The following is a 12,636-nucleotide window of genomic DNA, read 5'->3' on the forward strand; positions in this document are numbered from 1 at the left end:
GACTCTCGATATTTAACGTTGGAGCTCGACGGTCTTCCGGCCGGAGGGTTTATAGTCGCTGGCGCGACTCTCGATATTTAACGTCGGAGCTCGACGGTCTTCCGGCCGGAGGGTTTATAGTCGCCGGAGACTCGGAATGAACGCCAGATGTTTAAGGGGTACTCTTGGTCACCCGCCCGCTTGCACACTTGGTCCGCCGGACTCGCTTAGTTGAATACATGCATGGCTTTAACTGGAATTACCGCTAAACAGCATTACTTCCGGCCGGAGGGTTTATACTCGTCGGCACGACTCGATATTTAACGTCGGAGCTCGACGGTCTTCCGGCCGGAGGGTTTATAGTCACCGGCACGACTCTCGATTTTTAACGTCGGAGCTCGACGGTCTTCCGCTCGGAGGGTTTATAGTCGCCGGCACGACTCTCGATATTTAACGTCGGAGCTCGGCGGTCTTCCGGCCGGAGGGTTTATAGTCGCCGGCGACTCAATATTTAACGTCGGAGCTCGGCGGTCTTCCGCCGGAGGGTTATCGCCGGTGCGACTTTCAATATTTAACGTCGGAGCTCGGCGGTCTTCCCGGAGGGTTTATAGTCGCCGACGCGACTCGATATTTAACGTCGAGCTCGGCGGTCTTCGGCCGAGGGTTTATAGTCGCCGGCGTGACTCGATATTTAACGTTGGAGCTCGGCGGTCTTCCGGCCGAAGGGTTTATAGTCGTCGGCGCGACTCGATATTTAACGCTCGACGGTCTTCCGCCGAAGGGTTTATAGTCGCCGACTCTCGATATTTAACGTCCGAGCTCAACGGTCTTCCGGTCGGAGGGTTTATAGTCGCCGCGCGACTCTCGATATTTAACCGAGCTCGGCGGTCTTCCGGTCGGAGGGTTTATAGTCGCGGTAGCGACTCTCGATATTTAACGCGTCGAGCTCGGCGGTCTTCCGGCGGAGGGTTTATAGTCGGCGCGACTCTCGATATTTAACGTCGAGCTCGACGGTCTTTATTGTTTTAGTCGGCGCGACTCGATATTTAACGTCGGAGCTCGACGGTCTTCCGGCCGGAGGGTTTATAGTCGCCGGCGCGACTCACGATATTTAACGTCGGAGCTCGACGGTCTTCCGTCCGGGGGGTTTATAGTCGCCGACGTGACTCTCGATATTTAACGTCGGAGCTCGACGGTCTTCCGTCCGGGGGGTTTATAGTCGCCAGCGCGACTCTCGATATTTAACGTCGAAGCTCGACGGTCTTCCAGCCGGAGGGTTTATAGTCGCCGACGCGACTCTCGATATTTAACGTCGGAGCTCGACGGTCTTCCTGCCAGAGGGTTTATAGTCGCCGGCGCGACTCTCAATATTTAACGTCGGAGCTCGACGGTCTTCCGTCCGGGGGGTTTATAGTCGCCAGCGCGACTCTCGATATTTAACGTCGGAGCTCGACAGTCTTCCGGCCGGAGGGTTTATAGTCGCCGACGCGACTCTCGATATTTAACGTCGGAGCTCGACGGTCTTCCTGCCAGAGGGTTTATAGTCGCCGGTGCGACTCTCGATATTTAATGTCGGAGCTCGACGGCCTTTTAAGGCTAATTTCAATACTGCCGTTCGGCGAAGATTGCCAAATGTGTTTCTTATCATTTTGCTTCCTGCATTCAAAGAACACAGGCGACCAAGAGATACACAAAATGAATTACATCAACGCACCTATCACCCAGCTCGGTACGGCTGGAGATGATTTGCGCTCCATGGTCGATCCAGCCGCCATCCGTCTTCATCTTCCAAATAATAAGCACTCGAGCGGAGCTTTTCGATGACTTTGAAGGGACCCGCCCAAGGAACCTCCAGTTTGCCAACGTCCCCGACCGGCTTCACTTTTTTCCACACTAGGTCGCCTACCTGGAACGCTCTGGGGATCACGCGCCGGTTGTAATTCTGCTTCATCCTCTGCCGGTACGCCATCAGCCAGACGGACGCTTTGGCTCGCTCTTCATCGATCAAGTCCAACTCCATGTTCCTCCGCTCGGTGTTATCATCATCATAATTCTGGATCCGGACGGACTCGACGCCGACTTCAACCGGGATAACCGCTTCGCCGCCGTACACTAAATGGAACGGCGTGACGCCTGTTCCCTCATTTGGAGTCGTGCGGATGACCCATAGGACGCCTGACAGCTCGTCCACCCAACTTCCTCCTATGTGGTCAAGTCGAGCTCGAAGAATTCTGAGTATTTCTCTGTTGGTTACTTCCGCTTGGCCGTTACTCTGGGGATACGCCACAGAAGTGAAGTGTTGTTCAATGCCATAACTTTTGCACCATTCTTCGAGCTGCTTCCCGACGAACTGTCGTCCGTTATCAGATATGAGTCGACGAGGAACGTCGAACCGACAGATTATATGATGCCAAATAAACTTTTTGACCATCTGCTCGGTGATCTTGGCCAGTGGCTCGGCCTCCACCCATTTGGAAAAGTAGTCGACGGCCACCAGTAGAAACTTCCGCTGATCGGTCGCCATAGGGAATGGACCCACGATATCCATTCCCCACTGAACGAACGGACAGGATACCGTAGAAGCTTTCATCTCCTCTGTCGGTCGGTGGGAGAAGTTGTGGTACTTCTGGCAGGAGAGGCACGTTGCGACGGTCCGAGCGGCGTCTGCTTACAGTGTTGGCCAGAAGTACCCGGCCAGCAGGATTTTCCTAGCCAACGATCGGCCGCCCGGATGTCCCCCGCACGATCCTTGGTGCACTTCGTGGAGGATGTACTCCGCGTCCTCCGAGCTCACACACTTCAACAGTGGGCGGGAGAAAGCATTCTTGTAGAGTTGGTCTCCAATGAGTATGAACCGACCGGCTCTCCTCCTTAATAGCTGGGCTTCTTCCCGATCGGACGGTGTTGCCCCTGATCTCAGAAACTCCATGATGGCTGTCCTCCAATCGCTCGGAAACGCGATGCCCTGCATCCGGTCGACGTGCGCCACCAAAGATACTTGTTCAATTGACTGCTGAATGACGACCGATGATATTGAACTTGCAAGCTTGGCTAACTCGTCTGCTGCCTGGTTTTCCACTCGGGGTATCTTCTGGATAATGACCTCTCTGAAGTGGGCCTTGAGCTTTTCAAAGGCCTCAGCGTAAAGCTTGAGCCGAGCATTGTTAATTTCAAAAGTATTCGAGAGCTGCTGAGCGACCAACTGGGAGTCTGAATGGAGTGTCACCCGACCGGCGCCTACATGCCGAGCTGCCTGCAAACCGGCTATGAGAGCCTCATACTCCGCTTCATTATTTGTGGCCTTGTAATCCAATCGGACGGATAGGTGCATCCTTTCTTCTTGGGGAGAGAGTAATAATATACCAATCCCGCTCCCGAGCCGAGTGGACGATCCATCCACAAATATTTTCCACATAGCTTCGGGCTCGAGATTTTGCACTTCAGTAACAAAATCTGCCAAGGACTGCGCCTTTATTGCCGAACGGGGTTGAAACTGGATGTCAAATTCACTCAACTCCGTTGTCCATTTGATGAGCCGGCCAGACGCTTCTGGGTTCAGCAGCACTCTTCCCAATGGGCTATTCGTCCAGACTATGATGGTATGTGCTAGGAAATAAGGGCGAAGTCTCCAAGCGGCGAGGACCAAAGCGAAAGTCAGCTTCTTGAGCCTAGTGTAGCGAGATTCAGCATCTTTTAAAATATGGCTCAAGAAGTACACGGGTTGTTCTTCTCCGCTCATCCTCACTAATGCCGAGCCTACTGCCTGCTCGGTTGAAGATAAGTAAATACAGAGCGGCTCACCCACAACTGGCTTGGCTAGCACGGGCAGAGAGTTCAGGTATGTCTTCAGTTCTTCGAACGCCCGATCGCACTCCTCGTCCCAATGAAATTTAGTAGCTTTGCGTAGAATCTTGAAAAAAGGGAGACTCCGATCGGCAGTCTTCGAGATAAATCTTGACAACGCAGTTATCCGACCTGTCAGGCGTTGTACTTCCCTTAGATTTCTTGGGGGTGGCATATCTTGTAACGCTTTCACCTTGCTGGGATTTGCCTCGATGCCCCGCTCGGTCACTATATAGCCCAAGAAACGCCCGCCTTTTGTTCCGAACAAACACTTCTGAGGGTTCAGCTTGACTCCATACTTCCTTAGCGTTTAGAAGGTCTCCTCTATGTCCGTAAAAAGATCAGCCGCTCGGACGGACTTGATGAGAATATCATCCACGTACACTTCTAGATTGCGGCCAATCTACTCTTTGAATACTTTGTTCATCAAGCGCTGGTAAGTTGCTCCCGCGTTCTTCAGTCCGAACGGCATCACATTGTAGCAGTAAGTGTCGTCGGTTGTAACGAAGCTGACCTTCTCTCGATCTCCTCAGGCGAGCGGCACTTGATGGTAGCCCTGATAGGCGCCGAGCATGCATATTAGCTCGCAGCTGGCTGTAGAGTCCACCAGTTGATCGATCTGGGGAAAAGGATAAAAATCCTTTGGGCATGCTTTGTTGAGATCCCGGAAATCGATGCAAACCCTCCACTTGTTGCCCGGCTTGGAGACTAGTACCACGTTCGCCAGCCAGCTCGGGAACTGGACCTCGCGTATGTGGCCGGCCTCCAGGAGCTTCTCGACCTCCGCTCGGATGATAGCATTTTGTTCGGCTCTGAAGTCCCTCTTCCTTTGCTTCACCGGCCGAGCGTCCGGTCGGACGTGGAGCTCATGCTGCGCAATACTTGGCGAGATTCCCGGCAGCTCGTGCGTCGACCAAACGAAGACATCACAGTTTTTCTGGAGACATTTGATCACCTCCTCTTTTTGGCTTGCCTCCAGATCGGCCGCAATAAATGTGGTGGCCTCCGATCGGGTCGGGTGAATATGCACTTCCTCTTTTTCTTCATAAACCAAAGAGGGTGGTTTTTCAGTAATGGCGTTCACCTCGATCCGTGGCGTCTTCCGAGCGGCATTAGCTTCGGCTCGGACCATCTCGATGTAGCATCGCCAAGCCGCCAGCTGGTCTCCTCGTACTTCTCCCACTTTATCTTTCACCGGGAACTTGATTTTCTGGTGGAAGGTGGAGACGGCCGCTCGGAACTCGCTGAGCGCCGGTCGCCCCAAGATGATATTGTATGCAGAGGGAGAGTCGACCACGACGAAGTTGGCAGTCCGCGTCCTTCTGAGCGGCTCCTCTCCCAGCGAAATAGCCAGTCGGACTTGTCCGACCGGCAGAACTTCATTGCCCGTAAACTCGTAGAGGGGGGTTGTCATGGGCAGCAGCTCAGCTCGATCAATTTGCAGTTGGTCGAAGGCCTTTTTGAATATAATATTGACCGAGCTTCCTGTATCGATGAAAACGCGGTGAATAGTATAGTTAGCTATTACCGCTTTGATGAGGAGAGCGTCGTCATGTGGCACTTCAACTCCCTCCAAGTCCCTGGGCCCGAAATTGATTTCAGGCCCGCTCGCCCGTTCTTGGCTGCAGCCGACCGCATGGATCTGGAGCTGCCTGACACTTGCCTTCCGTGCTCTATTGGAGTCACCTTCGGTCGGCCTGCCAGCGATGATGTTGATTTCGCCGCGGGACGTGTTGCTTCTATTTTCTTCTTCCTGAGAGGACGGCCTAGGCCGCTCCCTAGACAACCGGGGATAGTCCTCGTGCCTCTGAGGATGATGTCGCTCGGGAGACTGTCGCTGTTGCCTGTCAGATATACGTCGATCGGCTTCATGGTGTTGCTGTCGCCTGTCGGATGATGGTGAGCGTCGACGACTACTCCGAGGAGCGGGGTGGGCGATCAGGGGAAGGCTCCGGCAATCTCTTGTGTTATGCGTGTCAGTCCGGTGGAACGAGCAAAACATAGGGGTCCATACCTTCTTCTTTGGTTTGGGCCGCTCGGCAGCTACCTCTTGGACTGCTTGGGACCTCGCGTGGTGAGGGCGGACTACTTCGGCCCTCGGTCCTCTAGGCGGCTCCTGGCGATTGACAGGCTTCCGCTCGGCAGGGGCTAGCCGCTCAGTTGGAACTTCTTTTCTTCGGGCCGCCTGTGCTTCCTCCACATTAATGTACTCGTTGGCCCGGTATAACATATGATCGTAGTCTCGGGGCGGCTTCCGAATGAGCGACCGGAAGAAATCACCGTCCACGAGGCCTTGCGTGAACGCATTCATCATCGTTTCTGAGGTGGCCGTTGGAATATCCATGACCACTCGGTTGAATCGTTGGATGTATGCTCTGAGCGGCTCCCTGGGCTCTTGCTTGATGGCAAATAGGCTAACACTGGTCTTCTGGTAGCGCCGACTGCTTGCGAAATGGTGGAGGAAGGCCATGCGGAACTCCTTGAAACTTGTAATGGACCCGTCCGGCAGCCTCCGAAACCACCGTTGCGCCGATCCCGAGAGGGTGGTAAGAAAAACCCGGCACTTTACTCCATCTGTGTATTGATGTAGGGTAGCTGTGTTGTCGAACTTACCCAGATGATCATCCGGGTCGGTGGTTCCGTTGTAGTCACCGATCACCGGGGGCACATAGTGCTTTGGTAGAGGGTCCCGCAGGATGACCTCTGAAAATTGTCAGTTGATCCGCTCGGGGGAGGCGTCCATTCGGGGGCCTTGCCTTTTCTGTTGTCTCGCAGAGGCGCCTCGTCGGACGAAGATCCTCGATCACGGTTAACTGTTGTGGCTTCAGGAGGTGTACGAAATAGGGCCCGATGGAACGGAACCGTGGCCGGTGGTGCTTCTGCTCGGCCTCCTGACGCGGACGTCGCTTGTTGCTCGATCCGCTAGGCTTGCGCCTTTCTGTTTTTGTTGTTTCACAAGCTTAGCTGCTCTTGCCTCGATCAGAGCGTCGAGCTTCTCCGTGGAGAGCATCACCGTATGCAGTCGTCCAGCTTCGTCCATTGCTTCCGCTCGGATGCAGGTGCATTCCCACAGACGGCGCCAATTTGATCATGTCCGAACGCTGAATCAACGGACGCTGGGCACGTGGCGCTCTCCAAACTGATGACGTGGATCTCCGGCCGGTCGTAGGGATCTCCGGTGAACCTGCAAAGAAGTCGGACCGGGAAGGGGTTCCCGGCGACGACCCTCCGACGCTCAAGTCAGGTAAGAGGAAATGCAGAAGTGGCTTCGAAGATGCGAGAATGCGTGATCGCGTACCTTCGTCGAAGTGTGAGGGCTCTTATATAGAGCTGTGGGGAGGCTTGTGCACACTTACCGAGGTGTACACGTGTCGTTTTCCATACCGTAGTATGGGATTGTCAGATGAATATGTCTGACACCATACTGCTACAGTCTGATCACCTTTCTGATGGGATAGCAAAATTTTCCGTTGTACGATTCTACGTATGGCCTGGTCGTCGAACATGCCCGCTGTCAGAAAAAGATGTTCCCCAATGTTCCCTCTGCCTTTGTCTTCTTTTTCCCTGAGCCGAGTATCCATCCGCTCGGTAAGCATCGATCCGACCGGACGTAGGCATCGGTCCGATCGGATGCTTGGCACCAACGGTTCCTTTACAGTATCGATGCTTCAAGCCTCGGCCGAGCGGGCTACCCGCTCGGTCAGGCGACTCTATTCACCATGAGCGTCGGAGACCCGACTCCTCGTCGGGTTGCCTTTGCTTCTGCTTAGACCCTCGTTCGGCCAGCCGATCCCCCTTTTTTGATCGGCCATTTGACCTTTGACCTCCACGTGGCGTTGACTTCCCTCAAAGGGAGTCCCCTGTTCTCACCGTCGGATCACATATATATATATATATATATATATATATATATATATATATATATATATATATATTCGAACTCGATCGATCCGCTCGTTTGCATTCCTAGTCCCTGACTATATATGTAGGACGCGGGCAACGACGAACCTACTGGTTAGGATGAGGTCGGCTCATTGGGCCTGCCCAAGGTGAGAAATTATAAAGATTTTAAAAAATATATATCTCAATTTTGAAGAAACCGCTTATTAATCTTCAGGATAAACAGAGCATTAATGACATTCATTAATGATAAAATTAGAAAAATGTATAAACAACTAATACATCTAATGCTGAAGAACATATATATCCACTTACAAATCTACGAGAGCAGAGAATTGTGTCTAAATTTTACTCAGGATTTCTCTTTTTTTATTTCTCGATTTTGGAATTAAATCTCTATCGTTATTCGCCATGGCGAACTCAAAGGCCTCGTCGCTTAATCTCCTACAAAAATTTCGCGTTGGCAGGGCTCTGGCCTGTCACCTGCAGACGACGACCTCAACGGGGACGGAGGGCGGCGCGATGGGCGGCGGCGGCATGGGCGGCGGGTCGAGGTGGGCTCGGCAGACGGGACAGTCGGGGTGGGTTGTGAGCCAGCGGTCGGCGCAGGCGCGGTGGAAAGCGTGCCGGCAGCCGGGCAGCACCCGCGACGCCTGCCCCGCTTCGATGTCGTCCAGGCAGACGGCGCACTCCTGCCCCGCCGCCGCGCCGCCCCCGTCCCCCAGCCGCTCCAGCTCCGCCGTCGACAGCCCCTTCTCCCCGCCCTTGTCGGCCGCGCCGTCCGCCGGCGAACGCAGCGACGACGTCCACAGGATCCACGTGTAGACCAAGAAGACCAAACCCAGGCTGAAGCAAAACAGGAAGAGCGCGATGAACAAGCACAGCACCAACGTCATCGATCGACCGATCTCTCATCATTCTTCAGCAGATCAACTCATCTTCGATTTATCTCCTTCTCGTCAAATCTTCGTCTCGTAATCGCAACAGGTCTCTCTTTAATTAGGCGTCCAAAGAGGGGAGGAGAGAAGGCGCCGGGGCTATAAATAGAGGACGACGACGACGAGGGGAGAAATATAGTGAAGATTAATCAATTATAATCAAACATCAGAATTATTCAAAAATAATAATAATAATAATAATAATGTTTTTTTGTGATATTTCATTCCTGTAAATCAACCGCACCATGAACTAGACAGTGAAAAAACACAACACTAAACTCTTCAGATGTTCATATCGTGTCAAACAATATACAAGAAAGTTACATTTGAGTGAGTTGTCGAAGCATTAACAATTCCCTAAACCTACGTGAGGTACAGAGATACCAAGAATTGTGACAAAAGAATGAACTCACTCACAATTATTGCAGGTGAATGGATACCGTAGAAAGGAACTATATCGACTTGCAGCCATTGCTCCACTGCAGATCCAACTGCTGCGCCCGCAACGAGTCCACCAACAGTGAGTACTGCTGCTTTGCCTGCAAAAGGTTTATGGAGCTTACTTTCACATTCATGAGATCCATAGCATGTAATGATCCTGTCTACAACAATCTCCTAGCTTCGAGTGGACATGAAAGCTGAGTACAACTCACTGGATTATAATGAATCAATGACTACAATGGTATACAGGTGTGGATTATAGTGAATCCAGCAGAAGCATTTAACTACACTGAAATAGATAGATGCCAGTTATAATGTATCCCGCAGAAGCTTACCTAGGCCAAGTCTCTTCTTGGATAAAAAATACAAGGAAGCACCAATACTTGTAGCTATTATTAACCCAGAAACTTCAGCTCCAGCGTATGGCCCAGTAGATGTCGTCGACGCACCACTAACATATGTGAAAAGCATCAAGGCCCCATAAACACCTGCTTGTATTCCCAAATTGCTCGTAGATGGAGATTCAATTGAAACAGGAACATTTTTTATCCTTGCTTGTAACCACTCTGGCAATGCATTTGTTCCTGTGTTCTTACTAGTTCTGACATCAGCATATCTAATTCTGCTATTTTCAACTTTGCCAGATCGTCGCCTTGACAAGCTCTGCATAAGCAACATCTCATATGCAGCCTCCACCTGAAATCCATACGGTACGTTGCCATTTAAGGAGGAGACAGAAGGAAAGCAACATTTTGAGACCCTACAACGCACGAGAAGATTTCTTCCCCATGACACACATTGCAATGGAACAAATTCATATGATTGCAATCTTGGTCATTGGAGACTTACAAATCAAATTTTTCTTTTCCAAAAAATTATTCAGTGTTTGATCTAAAGATAGATTTTTTCCTTCTTCCAAATAATCTTAATGTTTATCTTCCAAACCACGTAGAATAACTAGACAGTACATCTTAAGCGTTTACTGCTCTATCATTCTCAAGCGACTGCATAATGCTGGAAAAATCATTCAGGTTTGCAATACAAACTTAGGGTCTGGAAGACATTCTAGAAGGACCCTTCCCCAATGGAGAGTAAAAGTTACTCTAAGTCATCGTATTTACTCAAATAAATCCAGTTACCTGTACGAAAAGAGTATCATGCTACATCTTATGTGGTGTAAATTACTCAAATACCTGTGACATCATGTAGAGTTCAAGAGAACATGTCATTTGTGAAAGAATCTCAAATACACTCAAATCCTGTCTAAAAAATAAACAACCGATTAAGATGGAATGTCTCAATCTATAAATTGATTGAATGACAAGGATGGTGACTCCAATAGGTGAATATGAAGGATGAGAAAGAATGAGTGTACTTGTGGTTTGTCATAGAAAATCCGTCAAAGAAATGCACCAAGGGAAGGACTTCTGCATGTATCATCTTGCTCATACGAAGCACAGGACACCAAGAATAGTATTTTAGTGAATCACATCCTTAATTTGAGCCTTTCATACCAACATAGAATTCTTATTAATGAGTTAGACGAAATTACAAGTAACACATGTGCCTTGATAAGGTAACAGATTCAGAACTCAAAAGCATCAGGAGGAAATGATAACTAAACTTTCACATTATGTGATGGACTCGTATACAACTTAACAAAACTGTCAGCACTAACTTTTCATTTTTCCCCTGTTTTTTGGTAGGCTGTCATTCTAATTTTGTGGTTTCAATTTTTTTACCATACTGGCGAGATTAATTTTGTGAAACTAATAAATGACTCATATGCAACAGAATTTTTGAACACATTGGAAAGTACATGCATACTTCTCTTTCTATATCCACTAACTTAATAATTTAAAAATAGGTGCCCCTATCGTAGGAAGAGTTGTTCACTGAAGATTAACCAACACTAGTTTGCGTTAAAGAATAATGAGCAAGTGAACCAAACTAGCATGTGTCACATGGAACTCCATGGAAGAACCGTACGTAAGCCCTTATAGATAAATTGTTGTAATAATACTAAACATCATGCCAAATCCATTTACACTTATATGCCATAAGAATCCCTTTAAGAAAATTTCTGATTACTTTGTTGAACAGATGAAAAACAACCAGGATAGTTCCACAAATTAACCGCATAAACATAAGCTTCATTTCCTCCACTTTCTCTAGAGAATTCAGATATAATCCTCTGAAACAACAAAAAAATGTGAAAAGGTAATTCAGTTCAGTCTACAGTTTAACCTACCTCAAAATCCAAACGCCAGCTAAAAGTCTAAAACGAATGAAAGAAAATAACCACTAAAAAAAACTAAATTATACAAAGCAACAAACAGTAAGCTTTCTAATCAATTACTTTAATTAGTAAGTGGAAGATGTACATGAGCATTGCCTAACCCATCATTCATCCAAACATTGTTGAAGAAGCAGAAAATGCCAATAAATCTGATACAGCCAAATTCCCCAAGAATAATGATGTTTTATTTTAATTAATTCCACTTGCTTCCTAGGGAAAAAAAAAATAGGACCTTTTCTGACACGTTAGGCGATAACACATCGAAATCCATCAACTGAGGGATGAACTCAGAAACCCAGTGTTCATCTGAAAACTCTTGCTGGAAGAAGAGAAAAGGTGAGCAAACCTGCGCCACGGCCTCCATGTCGTCCCGGATGGAGGCTAGCACGGCGTTCTTGGCCCTAACGATTTCGTCAAAGGAAGCACCTTCTGACAAGCCAAGGATCTCGAGCGCGCTCTCCACGGTCATTTCCTGCGGCGCCGAGGAGTCATCGGCCCTGGACCCCGCCAGCGGCAGCGCTCTGCGGGCCTTCCGGAAAATCAGCGCCCCTGACGCCCACCACGGGGTCCGCCTCCAGTCCAAACCACCCCGGCGGGTGGAGATCGCCCTCGCCGGCGATGAATTGCCACAGACGATGGAACCGCTGAGGGAAACAGCAGCAGCCGCCATTTCTCCGCCTCTCTATTTCTCTCTCGCACACAAAATTATTTTATTGATTTTAGTTTTTTCTCACAAAAATAAATAAATAAATAAAATCGTTTAGACATATTAATTATTCTATTTAAAAATTTAACATATAGAATAATTAAAAAAAAAATTACAACAGATATTATATCTATTCTTTAAATTTTAAAATAGATATCCAAATTTAATAAAATAATTTTTTATCTTAAATTATAATATTTTGATAAAAAAAATTGGAGTGGGGACCCTTAAAATATAAACTTAATTAAGAACATTTTACAAACTTTTCTCATCTCTTAAAATAAATATATAAAAATAAATTAACTAAATATTTTTTTTAGAATTAAATTCTCTTCGTAATTTAATCATTTTTGTCGTAATCCATACTACAATTTTTATTGTTTGTCCAGTTCTATGATTTTTCCATGTTTTTAAATTATAAATTTATGTTAAACATGAGATCTTTCTTCTTGAACGCAACAAAACAAACAATGGATGTGGTGGCTACGGACCCACGACAAGAAGTGGAGTGTAAGAATAGCACTCAATTA

General features: G+C 48.5%; 2 protein-coding genes across 4 annotated transcripts; both read right to left on the reverse strand.

Annotated features, from left to right (window-relative positions):
• Window positions 1-8,201: 8,201 nt before the first annotated feature.
• Window positions 8,202-8,618, reverse strand: LOC121980021 (E3 ubiquitin-protein ligase ATL23-like). The gene has a single exon (XM_042531994.1). It carries the CDS (start codon window positions 8,616-8,618, stop codon window positions 8,202-8,204), a length of 417 nt encoding a protein of 138 aa, XP_042387928.1.
• Window positions 8,619-8,918: 300 nt separating this feature from the next.
• On the reverse strand, window positions 8,919-12,122 carry LOC121981815 (protein CHAPERONE-LIKE PROTEIN OF POR1, chloroplastic-like). 3 transcript variants are annotated; one of them, XM_042534558.1, is made up of 3 exons: window positions 11,633-12,122; window positions 9,437-9,797; window positions 8,919-9,199 (listed from the first exon to the last, which is right to left on the reverse strand). In XM_042534558.1, exons 1-3 carry the CDS (start codon window positions 12,068-12,070, stop codon window positions 9,024-9,026), a joined length of 975 nt encoding a protein of 324 aa, XP_042390492.1. In that variant the 5' UTR covers window positions 12,071-12,122; the 3' UTR covers window positions 8,919-9,023. The 3 variants fall into 3 exon arrangements, with proteins under 3 accessions (XP_042390492.1, XP_042390493.1, XP_042390494.1); XM_042534559.1 differs by having other exon boundaries at window positions 9,437-9,860; window positions 11,747-12,120; XM_042534560.1 differs by having other exon boundaries at window positions 11,747-12,117.
• Window positions 12,123-12,636: the final 514 nt, after the last annotated feature.

Source organism: Zingiber officinale, chromosome 5A (assembly GCF_018446385.1).
Source record: "Zingiber officinale cultivar Zhangliang chromosome 5A, Zo_v1.1, whole genome shotgun sequence".
Lineage (NCBI taxonomy): Eukaryota > Viridiplantae > Streptophyta > Magnoliopsida > Zingiberales > Zingiberaceae > Zingiber > Zingiber officinale.

Excerpts from the sequence above, each read along its gene's own strand:
- LOC121980021 (XM_042531994.1), bottom strand. The coding sequence starts at position 8,618 with ATGACGTTGGTGCTGTGCTTGTTCATCGCGCTCTTCCTGTTTTGCTTC.
- LOC121981815 (XM_042534558.1), bottom strand. The coding sequence starts at position 12,070 with ATGGCGGCTGCTGCTGTTTCCCTCAGCGGTTCCATCGTCTGTGGCAAT. Across the intron at positions 9,798-11,632 it reads CGCCTAACGTGTCAGAAAAG|GTGGAGGCTGCATATGAGAT; the intron begins GTCCTATTTTTT and ends TATGGATTTCAG. Across the intron at positions 9,200-9,436 it reads CAAGAAGAGACTTGGCCTAG|GCAAAGCAGCAGTACTCACT; the intron begins GTAAGCTTCTGC and ends AACCTTTTGCAG.